The 18525-nt window shown below is 34.1% G+C and overlaps 2 protein-coding genes across 2 annotated transcripts; both read right to left on the bottom strand.

Annotated features, from left to right (window-relative positions):
• Positions 1-601: 601 nt before the first annotated feature.
• On the bottom strand, positions 602-12820 carry LOC124357004 (acylphosphatase-2). The gene is made up of 3 exons (XM_046808369.1): positions 12650-12820; positions 7747-7873; positions 602-786 (listed from the first exon to the last, which is right to left on the bottom strand). Exons 1-3 carry the CDS (start codon positions 12711-12713, stop codon positions 672-674), a joined length of 306 nt encoding a protein of 101 aa, XP_046664325.1. The 5' UTR covers positions 12714-12820; the 3' UTR covers positions 602-671.
• A 150-nt stretch (positions 12821-12970) lies between these two features.
• On the bottom strand, positions 12971-15093 carry LOC124357003 (mitochondrial fission process protein 1-like). The gene has a single exon (XM_046808368.1). The coding sequence runs from the start codon at positions 14822-14824 to the stop codon at positions 14351-14353; it is 474 nt and encodes a 157-aa protein (XP_046664324.1). The 5' UTR covers positions 14825-15093; the 3' UTR covers positions 12971-14350.
• Positions 15094-18525: the final 3432 nt, after the last annotated feature.

The raw sequence follows: 18525 nt of genomic DNA, 5'->3' as shown, positions 1-18525 counted from the left end.
GATTAGTGGAAAGATTTCTTGACTATGTAAAGACTGATTGTAAATACTCCAAACCTGATAAAAAGTAAAAATCTGATAATGTAGTGCAAATTTTTCCAGACTTTTTATACTTCCTACACAGTATTTTAATGTTAATAATAAAACAATTACGTTCAATGGTCAACAATGGTGTAAAAGAAGGAGGAACTCTTTTCAATTAAGTATGAGCGTTAATAAATCTTCTAATCATAAACTTAAAACTTTCATTGTTGACATCACTAGAAATTGGAATGTTTTTGTTACTTAAGCTGTATATGAATGTAGGCTAGGAATGAAGGATAAAGCTCCATAAGAAGGATTGTCATGTTAAATTTAAAGCAGGTTAGTAAAGAATAAAATAAACAACTCACTAAGAGAATAACAGCTAAAACAAAAGAGGCCGATGGTTATCTTACCATCTTACCATTAAAAATGAAGTCAGTTTTCTATTCTTCACTCTTTTGCCAATCTGCATCCTGATAGACGCGGGTATGTTCAACAAGCAAACTATGTTATACTTACCCTTAAACAACTTTCACTTTAGTGTGGTAGGTATTGGATTAATATATGCTTAAAATACCAGTTTATTGTAAAAATGTCATTTATTTAAAACAGTACAATAACAAGAAAAATAAATTAAAACAAATATTTGGTCAAAAGCGGATACTGAATCCACGGAATTCTTGGCGCGCTAGGTACTCGAAATTGCTGAGGTCACAACGTTCTATGACACAACCTGGACTGCCTGTCTTGGACAACCACGACACCCTGTAACACCAAAACATCCTAAATTATGTCTGTATTGTTATGTCCAAATTACAAATATGTATTTTGGTATGTGAGGACATATTATTACAGAATATTTTATGTTCAATAATTTATCTGAATTAGTAAAATATTCACACTTTATGTTCGCGACTTTGGAAGAATTTGGTATATTTACAAACTGATTCCTTTTTTGTCATACACACACACAACATAATTACCACATTCTATTATTTTAACTTATTTTCCTAAAATTTCTCGTAACGTTTTCTTCGATTACCACGTTTTGCAAATATAGTTGGTTTGCAATTCTTATTAAATAATATTATAACGTATCTATAATTAACGTCACCATCATTAATGTTGATAAGTTTTGTTTATAAGTTTTATTTTTATTATAAAATAATTTCAAATAGCTGAAATCCTAAACTTTACACCTGGTATTAAAATTCCGCAGCAAGTTGACTTATAAACCTGGAACAATGCATTCAACAACGACTCTTTATCCGATTACAAATAAGGTAGTGCTAATCTTGTTTACAGATTTTTTTGTACATTCTACGAAGCATTTTTTTTATAACCAAACAATTTATTAAACTTAACTGTATGATCAAAATTTTTATTCCAGAACGGAATAAAGAGGATAAGTGGTTTTGTATCCTCCATTAGTTGCATTTAATCAACTAAACAGGTATTATCCTATTAGCTATATACCACAATGATACACTTACAATGATACAATTGACTTAGCTATCTAAATAAAAAGTCTGTTATAGCAGTCCGCATAAAAATAGTCCAATGGTAGCTTTTGCGTCTCAACCCCCTTTTACACCTTGCACAAATCACTGTTGCCAGTCTTACTTGTATGCAAAATTACTGATCAGTCTCAATACCATTGCATAAAAAATGCGAAAGTTTGATTTTATTTATCTGTTTTATAGACAGCAAGTAAATCAAACAGATAGTTGTTACAATAGCTACGTCATAGCGGGAACATGTTGTAACCAGCAGCGTTACGGCAACACTGCCTCAAATGTTATCGGACTGTTTTGGTGCGGACTACTATAGTGATTATGATATCTTCACTCGTAATACGTTTACTACGAAAAATGTCAAAAACCGCGGATATAGTTCCTAATGTTGTGATACGACGACATACGAGTATTTTGGCTATTGATTATTTTATTATAGTGTACTGCTAATTGCATTTTATTTTGATTATTTTGTGATGACCAAACGGTATTAGGCAGTTGTAGAAGATCAAATAAAATAAAAAAAGATCACAGGTTAATTAATGGAGTTTTTGAAATAGTAAATTGGTTATAAAATTGTTATAAACCGCACGAGAAAAAGTAACTAGATTCAAGGCACGAGAAATATATATTTAGAATACTGTCTATTTAATGATGTTTTGTACCCAATGGCCGTGTCCGTTTATCGTCTTGTCTTGAAACTGCCTTCGCGGAGTGACTGTCGCTGAACCATTTCGATTTTCGATTGGTTGGATAGTCGTTATCAGTTTGGTCCGGTACACTATCCCATCCTTGGCGATTAGGAAGCACGTTTATTCACACATTCCATGCAAGCTGTGTGTTATGTAAATTGTAAAGGAACCGCAGATAAGAGCTTTTAAGTTCTCTTGTTTAAAAATTACGTTATTATTATAGAGAAAACGCTTCCTTTTTTTCCATAAGGTCTCAATGCTTCCTTTTTGGGTAAAGTAAAACGTTTAATATTTAGATCAGATTTGGACATATACCCCTTAAAAGATTAGTAAGGAATAAGGAATTTACCACATTTTAGTATGATATGTCCGTAGAGGAGTATAGATTTAACAAGTTTCAAATTTTTGATTCACAAGCTTCTTGCCATCCCCCCAGACACTTCAGCTGACTCACACATGGTTTGCCAACACTGGTCTTCGCTTTAATACTTGCATGGTCTGAGCGTTTTATTGTCATTTTTATAAAATTCCAAAGTCAGAACTCTCGTACATCAGTAGCCACCCCTCTTTTAGCATATAATGGCTAAGTCTAGCCACCATATTGAGAATAAGTCACTCTCTTGTACCAAGATATTTTTAATTTTCCTTACTGCAGTGATATGTTAACATCACCAGTAATTACAGATAAGAGTAGTAACACAAAATGGGTTGTTATTGATACAAAAAAGGCTTAAAACTATAGGGCCTTAAAGTTTTTGAGGAAATCGCAGCATTATTCAAAACATCGCAGAGTGTAATCGAAATGATTCATAATGACCTCACCAAGAGCGTAGCCAGGAATAAATTTCGGAGGATATCCAGTCAACTGATATTTTTCTGTAGTGGGCAGGGATTAAGACACCATTTTGTTCCTTAAAAAGTTCTTGACGCGTTTCTTTGTTGAGAACGATTTTTCAGCAGTATATGTCAGTAATACGGAATTATTTAAATAATAATAATTGCTTATTAAATAGTACTTGAAAAATTGAAAATTGGGGAGGGTCCGGACCCCTTTAACCCCTTCGCTTTCCATATCCTTGGAGCTTACTACTGATGATCACGTTAATCCTTTAATCAGTGATTAACTGATATAGTAGACCATTCACTAGCCTGCTTTTCTATTCTTGAAGAATCAGTGCCTGTTAATTTCCATTTTTCGGAAGTCATGAAATGTGAGCCAGTTATTTCTCGAAGTCTTTGTCAGGACTTCGAGCGGAAAAAACGATGCTTTGCATAGCTGGCAGTTGTGTGACCAGTTTGACTGCTTCTCAGCATATACTTGGATTTTATCAAAACCAGTCTATAAGGCAACCTCGCCGAGGTGTTGACTGCAGAAACAGAATTGCAAGGCCTAAAAAACCAATTATCCATTGAATTCTATTGAAGATTCATATATAAATACCTAAAACCTGTTGGCTCTCTGCCTTCTCCACCTCTATCACATATAGGAGCCATCACATCAGTTTAGTTGCATAATGTTTCGACAGACGGTAACTAATAAGAAAAAATGCAATGGTCGCTATATCGGCAAAAACGTTCAAATGTAAATGTTATATACAGTTTTTATTAAACACAACATAAAATTTGAATGGATTTCACAAAAGCTGTAATGATATTCAAATGTTATGATTTGATCACAAAAATTATAAAACACTAACTTAAACCAAACTGATTTGCGAAATGACGTTACGATGAAGTTTAGATAAGTCAAAACTTCTGTTTTCCGTAGGTTTATTACTAAACATATTTGAAGAATTTGAAACATATCAAGAACTTCTGCTTGTAATAAATTTATTTTTATCTTTAGAAATCTTCAAATTAATTATTAGTTAGATTTATGAAAACGATACTTTATGAATACCGTACTACAATGTTTCTAAAAAGGTAGGCGGGGGCTTGGATTTGCACAACATTCCCTCCAACCTATTCATAATATTCTCTTCTTCTCCCTTCCAGTTCTCCATATTTTCTTTATACCTCCTTCAACCATCCTTCACCTGAATCTAATTTTAGTTTTATTTCTTTAATTCATCCCTAATTTGAGGACCCTCCTTGTGAAGGGTTATGTTTCCACTATCTTAATATGTGTACATACCTCAACCCTCTTTATCCTTTCTAACAATATATTTTTCTACACTCTCGCTACAGTACCTTGATTCAATTAATCAATCTTCATTGGTCGCTCCAACTATCTAACAGATTATAAAATGTGCAAACTATTCCAATATCTCAACATTAACCATTCAACTAGTCACAAGTAAGAAGTAGCTCTGAAAAGTCACAAGTTCACTTGGAATGGCTGCTATCATTGTCAAAATGTCGACATTAATATTGTGATGTAAATACCACCCAGAAAAAAAAAAAAATTGGTGATTTATTTTGCAATTCAACTGTTAGATCTCAAATTGCTGTGCAAAGTTTCCTTTCAAAAGTTAAATAATGTATGTAACAATGTAGAAAATAGTTACGTATTATTTAAACACACTGTACTGGCCTTTGGTATGACCTTAATTTGTTGTACGTTATGGAGGACTTGGGGTATCATTGGATTGAATTACATACGGCCATCATTGACTTAGAAACCAACTCTGGATTTGTGATGAGATAGCTTCAACCCGAAGACTCGGCGCTGCTGGTCCTAGTGGTAGGCTCCCAGTCTTCCTTATTTGCAGATTGAAAATGTTACTGAGATCCAGTGAACACCCCGATACTCTATCGAGAAAGTACTTTTAATTAGACAGCTACACACGGTGCTGTAACGATTATATTGCAGTAATAGTGACCACAGTAACGGCGAGAGTGCCAGGGACGCCTTGGCAGGTTCACAACAATGCCCGGCCTACTAGAATAGCCATGGCCTGTACTCTGAGCATCGCGCGAGACGAAAAATAAGAAGGATCTCATTGAAGGATTTATTATTGTTTTGAATTTTTGTCCTTTGTAAGTCACCAGTTGTGTTACAGTTAACCATGGGCATTGTTTTAAATATGTTTAGTCCAAACTTTGGCCTTTGATAAACAGTTCTCGATGATAATAGTAAAACAGCGTTGGAAATTAAAGGGATTTCTGACATCAACTCGTTTCCTAGCAATTTCTAGTAAGTCGTTGATAGTATTTTGAAAGATCCCTTTGGCTAATAGAAGACAACGCTAGGACAATAAAAAATAATAGGTAGATATTGCAAAAACTGGATGTACCAACGTAAAACATACGAAACTACAGAACGTTTGCTACAAGGCGGAAGATTTAAACAGGATATTTTTTGTAACTTTATGTAGTCCAGGAAGTCAATAAGTCAACGAAAGCAAACAAACCAGTCCCGATTCTTGAGCTATGTTTAGAAAGCTACATCATAAAAGCTTGAGAGTCGATGCGGCAATAGATGTTTACTAAAAGAAAGCACTATGCAAGAACAACGTCTTGTCTAATGCTACAGTGCCAAACCTCTCAAAGGACTTGGCTTCACCTGTGTCACTTATGACTTTCACTGATGTGGCATGATTTGATGTCTCTCGTCGAGGTGTGAAGAAAGCAACAATGCTGGCATAGCAGATGACAGCCATGATCCCAGCCAATGATTATACTCTGCTGGCAGTCTTGTTTAACTTGCATCAGCCACTATTTGTAAATAGTGGTGGTTGGAAGAGATCACCATAAAGTCTCTATTCTGAACTCGTTAATGTGGTAAACAAAGCTTTTGATTGGCGTTTAAAGAAAACAACATTAAACAGCAGTGACGTAGATAACGCTGTAGCAGGTTAAACCGTTGCTCGCCTGCGTCAAGGCACCGAGTCTAGTGGAGAACCAACTTACTTTCTAAGTTTGCATCTGGCAAATTTTAAAATGTTATGTTTAATTCTATCAAACCTGTTGTAGGCTAGCAACCGTGATTGTAGGTAATATTAATGTTCTATAGTAAATTTTGGATTACTAATTCCATTTTGTTCATATTCTGCTTGCAGATTTCCAGTTATGAAACAAAACTCACTAATTATATTCAAATGAGCTGCACTGTCAGATAAAATCATCTTAAATACATACCAGATTTAATTTTAAAATAAACAAAACAGCAAATACTTTTACACAGCAACAGTAACCATACACATTTTATAAAAACTCTTTGCGAAGAAGGTGAATACTAAAGTTGTGGCATTTAATGATTAAAACATCCAAATAAGAAAATAATTTTAATTTTGGTTGTTAGTTTTAAATTAGGAGACTATCTAAATATTTCATCTGAGTTTCCCACACTGTGGAAGGATTACAGAAACCTCTTTATTTTACAATTGTAATTTATTCAGCTACTTATCCGATAATAAACTACGACACTACCATTTCGCATTGACACTTTTGCACTGCAGAATACCTTAATATGTAAATATTGCAAAATGCTTTTTCACACTATAGTTTGGAAGTTTCAGTAAAGGAGATTTTATAAGTAAAATAGAAAGCAACTCATAGTTCATTTCATCTGCTAGAGAACATTAAATTTTATCGAATATGGCTATCTTAATATTCTGGCGCTTTATGCGTAAAAGCTTGCCCGTTTACGTTATTGGAAGTATACAGTTTTACAAAACAGATTTGAAGGAAGATTTATACATAAGACGGCTTTTTGTATACTGAATTGATGGCCTTGGGAAGAGAAAAAACCTTTTTTCATAAAATGTCTTTCAAAATATATTATTCCTTAATTAAGAGGGAATTAGTATCTTAGTTAGACAACTATAGATGGCCTATAGCTGTTTCCTGCAGATTCGCACGATTTCGTAAGCTTTGCCCGTGCATGAGCACTTCTGTTTCAAGTAAACTACATTTCCAACGTCGATGTAGAGTATGCCTTGTTGGCACCATTGTGGAAATCTGTCAAAAGTGTATGTTTATAGCCATTGTACACGTACATGTACTTAATTATAAAGTGTTCTAACGTTAAAGCTTTAAGTTCAACCAGGCATTTATTTTAAAGACAAATGTACATAATCACTTAGCGCCTGCAAATAATGTTTGGCTATTTAAAATACGTAACTATCTCGTAATTTTTGTTCATAATTTGCAGGCGCTTTGAAAACCTGTATATTTTTCAGCGCCGCCTGGTGGGGAGTTACATCGATGGGCATAGCATATAAACCTTATCTATGGAAAAATACATATACAATTTTCAAATGATCGGTCAAGTAGTTTCTGAGTCCATCAATGTCATATATACAGACATCCTCTTTTAAATGTGTGTATGTGTGTGTGTGTGTGTGTGTGTGTGTGTGTGTGTGTGTGTGTGTGTGTGTGTGTGTGTGTGTGTGTGTGTGTGTGTGTGTGTGTGTGTGTGTGTGTGTGTACATATATATGACTTAATACAGATTTATTGATAATAAAATACAGCTTTCTATAGATTTTTAGTTGAATATTTAATAAAAACAGATCATTACAAAAGTAGAGGTTTTCAGTTTGTTATTACAGTTTGTAAACAATAATCGCAGACTTACATCTCCTCCACGTTTGACTTGTTGCCCTGGAGTTTGCCGACGATTGTGCCTCGTTTACTGTTTTTCACCCACCCACCGATACCGAGCTCTGTACACCTCTCCTTGCAATACTTTGTGAAATATCGTCCTGAAATCATAACAACGAGCACAATTAATTAAAATACATAATTTGATAGTGACACAAGGATAATTCTCTCCAACACTCAATATTGAATAGCCCCAATAACAATTAAAGTGGTTTTGGCCATAGCTTTTTAACCCACAAGAGATTCAAACATGTGACATATTTGCACATGTAGCCAAACTATCCCAAAATATACCATATCATTTTATAGTAACTTCATGTTTATACTTTTATTATTTTAACACATGTGAAAACTACATTGGTTTTAACAAAAATACAAAAATGTGAAAAACAATCATGTAGCAAGATATCTCAAGAAAGATTTCACCTGTGGACTTTATATATTTTGCGTGGAACTCAACAAGAATGAGTCGTATGATGCGTCAACTTTTGTATTACGATCTGTGTACAATCATATGATATTTTAACAAGTGACACTTTTATTCATAGAGTAAAAAGAAAATATTAAAGACTAACATGAAACTTTATTTCTACATAGACAAGCATCAATTCTATCATCCAACTATGAAATTTGGCTAAGCGTCATTGATGTCAGTCACTCACTAGGGTAATGCAATTCCTCTTTTCTCAGCCGGAGGAATGTAAACATTTCTTTTCCGCCTATCTGTTCTCAGGACATCTAAAGAGTGAAATGAGCTATACAGATTTAAAATATTGCGTGCAAACTTAGCGAAGCCTGTTACGTGGTATGGCTTACTCTTACCTTGTTAGTAGAAGAAGTGGAACTGTGACATTTAAAATTGCTTTACGCTTGACTTCAGACATTACCCAAATAATCCTTCTTGCAACCATGTCTTATTAAACCTTGTTTGAGCCCGGATAAATTTATTGCTTCTTTATAGTCGTTGAGTTGTTTATCAGTTACGTCAGTATTAATAAATTTATCAAGAACTACCAGGAGAAACCCGTGCACTAACAGTAACAGTGAGGACAGCGGTGTGAGTAGGGCAACCGCACAGTGGAAATGTAAATATAGATAGGATATTTACCTAATATTCATTTAATTCAATCCTCGGGCTTTATGAATATTGGGAACTTAACTAAGGTTTACCTAGAATACTTATACCTATTTACAAATAGCTGAGTATTTTACTCCTGGGATGTACATGTTAGGGTTTACATATCTCGACCTGCACACCTGGAATGCGAGGAACTCTGTTCGGAGTTTGCGCTAACTAAGATTACACAAAATCCGACGTGGATAATTATGGGTTTACTTAGTCTCCGAAGAATATTTATACTTCGGCGATTAAGCAAAATGCTTTGCAACGACGCGTTCCGGGTATTTTACTCTAGTACATGCCCGAATAAAATACTCACTTCGCGATTTGGGTACTCTGCAAAGTTCATATCGCGAAGTGAGTAAAACTCAGCTCTTATCCAAATTTTGCGTTTGAGCGTAACATAGCCTATATTTAAACAAGCTTGAGAAGCCAATTTCTGTCATAAAGCGTCTACTTTCGTTATTTTAATCTACTTCCAGTCTACGATATTTGTGGTGCCACATTTGGGTTTGCTTTTCTGTCCTTATCAAGGAGGTGGAAGGTCTGAGAAGCTTACTCCTGTCTAAAACCAACTGAGATATAGTTTATAAATATGTGTTTGTAACGTCATAACACAAAGTTTACACAGAGGAACTGAATACATTTAGAACGTTTCAGTTAATAACGTGTTTGCTGTAATGCATACGAGTATGTAACGGGAATTTTCGTAACATTAGATACCAGTGGGGTGGAGCCATAAATCCTTCTTAGTGCGCCTCTAGGGGGCAGGATAAACCAAATTTCATGTCTCTACCATTAATGTTTTGTTAGGCGTTTATGAATCAGTCAGTCAGCTAGAACATCACCTTTTGTATAATTATGTAGATTACTTTATTTACTGCGATAACATTTTCATAATCCTACTATTATAAACGATTATAAACTTGGTTTAAATATGTTCGAGTACCACTGAACAGAGCAATGTAGTGAACAACTAAAACAATATTTCTTCAATATGAAATGCAACAACAAATTGTTTAGACAAAATGCTGTAGACATAAATATGTTTTTAATTCAACCGCATGATTTATACGAATGTTTCTGAACAACACAAAACAATTTAATTGTTTACTTTTCGTATTGTTTTCGTTCTTTGTATTTATGAGATCTTTTCTTATTTTTTAGATGCACTCTTATTGAATTTTGAAATTTAGTGTCATCACAAATAACAATTTTGTATCGTTATTTCCAGTTTTGAAGCTAATCTGGACAAACAATCAAATAATGATAGGACTAGACCTTTGAATGTTCGATACATGAATACAAATACAACAAGGCTAGCATCGACAAGTGGTTGTTTACAAAACATTATGATAGGTTATCGTTATATACATGGTAAATTTACATAAATTATTCGGGGGTTTTCAGGCAACCGAAATTTCAAAATTTCAGTTGTGTACAAATTTCAAGATAAAATATATTAGCACAAGTATTACTTATACGTTTCACCTGGATGAATCAAAACGTACCACCTTTGACTATATTATTTTGTGTAACTGACATAATCATAGGTGCTCCTAGTATTGTTGATAATTTTGTGCAAATATTACTCAGCGTATTGGCCTTGTGCAGAGAGTTGTCATGGACTTAAAACTGATCCCTAAGATATTATAATGGATTATCATCCTACACGACTTGAATGGTATGATTTAAGTGGATTCTTAAAATGTAGTAAAACTGTTTTATTCACAACTACTTAAAGTACATTGAACATACCGTAACTATCCTACACACAGTCTAAAACTGATTCCAGCTTACCGAATGAAAATTGAGTTATCTTTTAAATTAGAAATTCTTTCCATAGACCATGTTAATTATCCAATTTCCACATTCTATTTTGTATCGAACATATATTGAAATATTTATTTAATATTATTGTGAAACAAATTTATTTATTCAGAGTAATTTGTTTATAAATATTTCCAAATATTGAATTACGAACGGATATTATAGAAATAAGAATACACTTATTTTAATGGCAATTTATCATCGTCTGTATCATTAACTTTCAGAGCCATACTCGTGTAATATTTGCATTACACAGTTATTGCGTTATAATCACTCATCTGATATTTATTTATAATTTATTCCCGGAATGAATTAGACTGGTTTAAAAACCAACGAATTTCTTTCAATATTTAGTTTTCCGAATTTATCTGTTTATTTATCCTCCATCTATCAATAATATTTATATATTTTTAGAATCCCTATTTCCTCAATTAAAACCAATTTCACTATTTCGTAATACACTTCACTTTAAATTTTAATTCTTCATTAAATCATTGCTCTACCAATCCTTCATAATATAATCTAACCTTTCTTTTAGCAACTTGCCAACTTCAACAATTTTATTATTTAATAAATCCTTACCCTTACCTCTTCAAACAATCTTTTTATATTTTGGTTTTAGCCATCATGTTCATTTAATCTGCATGTTATATTCTGGTTATACACCATATTAAAAGAACGTATATTCTTGTTTGTCATCGATTGATACGTAAAGTATATGTCTATATTTCCAGCAAATAATATAAATTGTTTTGAAAAATATATTTCGTTTTATGCTTTGCCAAAATTGGATATGAGTGTTCTGTTTCATTATAGACATTACATTAATTTTTTTAGACGCAATTTATAAGTACTTATTCGTGATTGCGGGTGTAAACCAAAATAAGATAATATTTAAAAATCACGCTAACAAACATAGCTTTTAAATAACGTTTATCCATTTATAATACAAAATAATTACTTATAACAAATTCTTACAAGTGATTATTTTGTATATCTTCTGTATATAATTTAGAATAGGAACATTTATTTGATTTTAAACAAGATAACAGGAAAAGTTTCATAGAAGGAGAATTATTGACGTTAAAGATAGAATAGATTTGTAGGACACAATAAATATTAATATAACTATTTATGTAAATACAAAATAATTACATTAAGTAATTAAGTAAAATATATCAATTTACACAATTTGTATAAACGGCAATAACCTGATTTAATTTCAATTCATAAATACATTTTTTAATCCCACATACACTTTGAAAGTGCCGATGGACGCACGGTCTAAAACGTAGAATTTGGATCTGAGTTAGAGATAACGCGGGTTCAAATCCTGTCTGTTACCGTTGCACTTTTTATCAGTACCGTCTACCTTGTACTATTTTGACTCTCCTCCTCCTTATTCCCTTTGATAAGATCCACAAGATGCACAGGCCAGTGGCCCATTATGACGGGTAGAATAAGGCTTAAAAGAGGGACGGCCTCTCCTATAAAAAAACATAGAAAGGGGAGTTCACATAGAACATAGAATTTAGGGATTTTCTGTTTTTTTAAATACGCTTTAAGATTTAGTCAATATCATATTTCCATCTTAATAACTTGGCAATCAATTTTTGAAACAATTAAATTTATACGAATTTCCGTGGGTTGTATTATGTCAGTCAATGATGCTAACAAATAACTAGAATAAAACATTTTTAATAAAAATAAAAATATAAAATCGGATGTAATTTTGACTTTCTTTCAGCCTTTTTCAAAATTTTACTTTCACAATTGACACATTAAAAAAAATATGAAAATGAAACTCGAAAAATGCAGTAATTTATAATAAAGAATGAAAAAAAAAAAAAAATACCAACCACTTGCCAAAATTAAATTCAAGAAAATATTTGAAACCCTTACAACAGGTGATAGTGAAATTGCTGACCTTGAACTTCTCCGAAGACCTCGAACTCGAGCGAGACAATCTGACGGAGCTGGTCCGGCCCCATGATGAGACGGCGACCCACTGAGCGTCGCGACGCCGCTATTTCGGCCCAGGGCTCTCTCCCCACCCCCGCCCATAAGGCTGCCACCGGTCACCGGGTCCGGGCTTTGGTGTCCAGTTGTGAATGGTGTTGGGGGTGTCGACACAGAACTGCACTCCGCACTTGGAAAAACTCCAACGAGTAAAAGTTACATGATGTCCTGGCCTGATTAACCGTGGACTATTATTAGATATGGCAAGATCCGTTTAGACAATATGCAATTGATATTAGTATTCAATTTGTAAAGACAAATCAAATTTTGGAGTAAACTGAGGGAAAATTATTCCTTCCCGTTGGAATGATCGTTAGGCTTGAAGTGCTTAAACTGAACTGAAGGTTTGCAAAACAACATCTCGTTGAGACCAGGCGGTGGACGGACGGAATATTGTTCTAGACCATACGTTCTAGATTCTAAGTTTGTCTAGGATATGTTAGTTTTCACATCGGATAAGTTCTAGTCGAAGACATTTTATAAGTTTAATTAGTAAAGGAGAGATCAAGGTTTTTATTTTTAATACTGATCGCAGGACCATGATAGTGATGGTAATATATTGTTAATTTGTCGCTAGTTCGAGAACATCACTAAGAGCTTCACCACTTTTAGAAATGCATGCTGCACCGAAACAGTCATGGGAGCGATGACCATGGTCGTGTGATGGCCATCATGACGTTGGTTTGAGAACATAACGGTCTATGAGAGAGGAATCAACGTTCTTTCTTGTAAGTGCTATTCACAGGACCGTGATAACAATGGTCATATATTCTTCAGTTGTCGATGGTTCGAGAGCATCACGAAGAGCTTCACCACTTTGGAGATGTATGCTGCACCACCGAAACAGTCGTGGGAACGATGCTTGAAAGCAAAGCAATGTGGCAAGCGGAAAGGAAGAACGCCAAGGCAATGTTTTTGCCATTTTAAAGGAATGAGTGGTGTATTGATCAGTACGGAAAATTAATGTACTTTGTTGGTACGAAGCAAAATCACCCAACTCGAAATATTGCCGAGCAAGCTCAAGTTCTTGTTCCACAGAACTTAACGAATCGTGGAGAGCGGTTTTTATTCCAGAACTTCAGTATTCTGTTATTGAACCATAATTGGCGCTTCTTTAAAGTGTTGCTTATCCACTTAGTTAAAAAAGGAATAACAGGATCCTGATATATGAAATATTAATGTACAAGTCTTTCTTGTGAGTAGACTAGCTTGGCATTAGTCTCTGGTGTTATGGAAGGAAAAACAATCATTAATCCGTGAAGTGACCATTTTTAAAGTTTCATCACCATATAAATTATCCTGGAAATCTAATTTTGACGTTTGAACCAATAAACTTTTACAAGTCTAATTTAACATGAATAGATTAACATCAAAGGTATGGTGTTTTGGAGATATGGTAGACATTTTGACCTGACACAATTAAAACTCATATATAAGTTCAACTTATTCCTCCTAGTGTCAGTAGGTAAAACATATGGAAACCTTTATCCTAATGTATAACGATCTACATCTTCTGATTTAAATACTGTTTTCACAGATCTGTCACAATAACTAATTGAAAAACAAACTAAGCTATTGACAATATTTAATAAAGGTTTATGGCATAGTATCAGTTATGCCTTGTTTTTAAAATACACGGGCGCACCACAAGGTCCATGAAGTGGTCGATTACTCTGTCTATAGGCTTGATTATGAAGGGGATAGCCCCCAGACCGACTGCCACGGACATGTACTTGCCCACGTGTCCGGGGAGCCTGACTCCCTTGACTAACATCGTGCGGGTACCCCAACACAGGCGATTGATGGTGAAGCCAGGCACTATGACGGAGGCTAGGGACTGCCACACCAACGCATCCACAGTCTTCAGCAGAGTCAGCCTCGTCCTCCCCTCGGGGTCCTCCCCAGGCCATCCGGTGAACACCCGGAACCCCTTGTCCACCGCGTCACACGCCACATACCCACTAGCCACTCCGTAAGTAAACCAGACAGCCTTCGTCGGCAACACCACTCTGAACGCTTCTCCTACTTCGTTCGTGTAGCCCAAGTACCGGGCAGGACTATCCCTGAACACATCTGCGTCCATCTTCTCAGCAGTTGATTGGTCACGCTGCAATCTTCCAGCAAATGAGCACTTCAGTAGCTGTTAAATGTCAGAAATGCGTGATAAACATGTAAAACATAGATCCAAAGTCAACAGAATATAATTACAAATTACTTTATAATATATAATGATAGATTACAAATTGCTGGTATCTTAGCAAATAATTTGAACTTGGAAATATGCGATTGAAAAAAAAAAACATTAATAGTGTAGGGCCTTCGAATAATACATATAAATAAAAACTAACGTGGTTTATTTGTAAACCGTATTTACCATATGGTTTATAAATAATATTGCCAAAAATCAAAGTGGTGAAAAATATCAAGTGTTTAAATATTATACGATCACTAGAGATAATTATAATTAATAATTCTGGGAATCATCAACGATAAACGATGACGCATTAAGGCTATTCTTCTTACAATTTCATGATTTCTTTCTTTTTCATTTCCTTAAATTATGAATTTTGTAAAACATATGTTGCACCATTAATTTAAGCAATTATTCAATACTCAATTCTCTAGGTATTTATGTACCTGCTAAAACAAACATATTACTCCCAATCAAGTGACAAAATTGTAAATGTATTAATAACAAAACTCCCCTGCCAACTAATCGCCTAATATATAAACTCCTTAGCCAACTCAACGCTAAGATTTATTTTTCTTCTCTAAACATAATGTTTTGGCAAATTTAACCCCTTATTCAATTTAACCTTTTGATAACTCAACAAGCTAACAAACATTCCTCTTTTATGTTATATGCAATAAAGTCTGCCTAAAGTTCGTTAATGTATAAATAATTTTATGTTTTATGTAAATCCGTAATGTGTGTTCGGTAAATGGTTAATAAAACAAACAAAAAAATCTGAAATTTCAAAAAATATAATGTTACATGTTTGATAAAAAGTTAAACCTCTCCAGAGTATGTATATATTAATACTTTTAGTTTGCTAACTGGCTTGCTGTATATATATATATATATATATATATATATATATATATATATATATATATATGTGTGTGTGTGTGTGTGTGTGTGTGTGTGTGTGTGTGTGTGTGTGTGTGTGTCTAAAAAAATATTAAGCATGCTTATTTACTAAAGCTGTGGAATAAAATAAGTGCGTGGTAATATTTAAAAACTCCTCTTTTTATGCATAGAGAAATTTACTGGCAGTTACTTTACTGTCAGACTAACATAAAAGAATACATCAAAAATAGTTGTATACAAAGTTTAATGGAAGAATATATCTTCCTATATGAAATAGTAACATTTTTTATAAGAATTTAAAGTACAATTTAAGGGCATCTTTTAAAGAGACCCAAGAAGTTATTGGCGATAACAGTTATTTACAGCAAGTACATGAAAAATTACTGGATGGAATGTTTAAAAATATGAAATTTCCTAAAATTATATTTTATTAAATCTGTATATTTCATAAGTTATAAATCATTTTAAAACATACGACTCCCAGAAGCTATAACTCATATAAATACTATAAAAATAACATTTTATCTTTAGCAGTTTTTATTTCGGCTTCTTTCCAAATTTTCGCTATTGCCTTTTTACATGTCTATGATTCATCATGAATGGATATAAACATTTTCAATTTTTTTTCCTTCATGAAAGTTGTCTTGAAGGGTTGTAAGTTGGAAATAAAACAAATCAAACCAAAACCGATTGCATCACAAAAAGGGGCCATGGAGTAGATAAAAAATGTTCTTCAGAAGATAAATCATAAGTATCGATCCAGCATCTGATAATATCTTGTGACATTTAATACTAAAAATTCACAATAGGTGGAACTATCTTTGATCTTTTGACACTTGTGTCAGTTCTCTCAAGTTGGACTTCTAATCTAGGTTTTCCTCCATTTCCTCGTTTCCTCCGTGTTTCCTGGTCCCACGAGCGGGCTGCGGCGGGTGTTTAATTGCCCTGTCCGGTCGCCAATCGTTCCTTTGTACTCTCGTTAGCCAAGCCGGGGACATCCCCCCACAATTGGCGACGATGCTTTTGCGGCGCGGCGGCTCCGCCATCGAGTTGGTGTCAGTCGAGCCTCCTTTGTGATCACAACTTCAAAAGCGATATTACAGATATTACAGCTGATGACCAATGCGAGCAAAAGTTTCCTCTGCAAGCGCTCAAGAGCCAATGTTCCCCATTTTATGCTGAGATAGACCAATTTTAAAAATACAGCTACTTGATACAGAATTTTCTCATTCAATTAAGATTTACGACAACCTAAAAATCAACACGAATACTATGTTACCAGCAAAATAAAATGAGAATGTATATTACATCAAATGATTTATTGCCACAGTTATAACAAGACAGTTTTGTGTGCACGTCATAAAACTACTAATCGTCACACTAAAAGTGATTATTAAAAATGTCTAGCCTAATTTAAATGGTTCTTAGGTTTGCGGAGAGCCTCCTCAAGACTGTAGTAAGCCTTCCCTGATCAGATGACGCCTCAGGCACAGCTTGTAAAGTTTAGTATTAGGAGATTTCGTATTATCTTCGGGCATTGAGTTAAATATTTTGGAACCGTAGAAATACAGTATAGTGACTGTAATCAAACATAATCTGAATTCTTATACTGAGCTCGGATTTGGTTCGCGTATTGTAATTATGTCTTAGTGTGGGAAAAAGATTTTGGTGCTGAAAGAGAAATATGTGCCTATAAGTAGTGAGGTCAATGTCAAGACGCAATGCGATCGGAAACGCTCTCGGGAACTGTCTCCATGCTCAAGACAATCCTAAGAGCTCCCTTCTGCATAATAAAGACTCTATTAAAAGTCTCGCTGGCAACAAAACCCCAGAATATTATACCATACATCACTCTCGATTAAAAAATTACAAAGTACGCGGTCTTGATACCGTTTTCAGAGACATAATAGAACAGACATCGCAGAGCAAATACTGTAGAGTTCTTATCTTTTGCATAATGAATTGGCCGTTTTAGCCCAAATCCTGATCTAGGAGTACACCTAAACATTGTATCGAGTCCGTTTGATTAATTTCTAATCCAAATATTTGAGATGGTGGTCTTGATTTAATCAAGAATGAGATGTAATCTGTTTTGAAAAGTTAAAAAATAATTTATCCATCTAAAACCATGACCTCATTTTCTCATACAGAAATAAAACATTTTTGGAATTGTTGGATTTGCGTAATGGAACATTATATTTGTACCATTAACGTAAAGGGTGACGGAATAAACGATTTTTTCCAGGTCAGATTTCAGAAAAAACAGGTAAATAATTTTTTAGAGTGAGAAATAGAAGATGACCCAGTATTGATCCTTGAGGAACTCCTGTTATTACAATAAAATAATCAGACCGATAATTCTTGCCCTTGTGACTTAGTTGACGCATTGAACTCGCCCAACTAGAAAGGATTGAAACAATGTTATAATAATACCGTGGATACCAAAACGTTGAAGCTTACTTAAGAGAATGTTATGGTCTACAATATCGAATGCTCGACTGACATCACAAAATAACGCTACAGCATAGGTACTGCCTTGACTCAAACGAAGATTAGACATTTTTGGTAACCAAAGTTATTGAGTACATAGGCTTGGCCTGAAGCCAAACTGACAAGCAGGTAGAAGATCGTATTTTGAAATAACACCATATCCTGATCTCATGAACACAATTTTTTGAAAAAAATTGGATATT

This window comes from Homalodisca vitripennis, chromosome 3 (genome assembly GCF_021130785.1).
Source record: "Homalodisca vitripennis isolate AUS2020 chromosome 3, UT_GWSS_2.1, whole genome shotgun sequence".
Taxonomy (NCBI): domain Eukaryota; kingdom Metazoa; phylum Arthropoda; class Insecta; order Hemiptera; family Cicadellidae; genus Homalodisca; species Homalodisca vitripennis.
The sequence above is the reverse complement of the archived record's forward strand: the minus strand, read 5'-3'. Positions and strand labels throughout refer to the sequence as shown.

Coding starts and splice junctions, on each gene's coding strand:
- LOC124357004 (XM_046808369.1), bottom strand. CDS start 12,713: ATGGGGCCGGACCAGCTCCGTCAGATTGTCTCGCTCGAGTTCGAGGTC. Junction 7,874..12,649: donor GGTCTTCGGAGAAGTTCAAG/GTCAGCAATTTC, acceptor TTATGATTTCAG/GACGATATTTCACAAAGTAT. Junction 787..7,746: donor AAGTCAAACGTGGAGGAGAT/GTAAGTCTGCGA, acceptor TTGGTGTTACAG/GGTGTCGTGGTTGTCCAAGA.
- LOC124357003 (XM_046808368.1), bottom strand. CDS start 14,824: ATGGACGCAGATGTGTTCAGGGATAGTCCTGCCCGGTACTTGGGCTAC.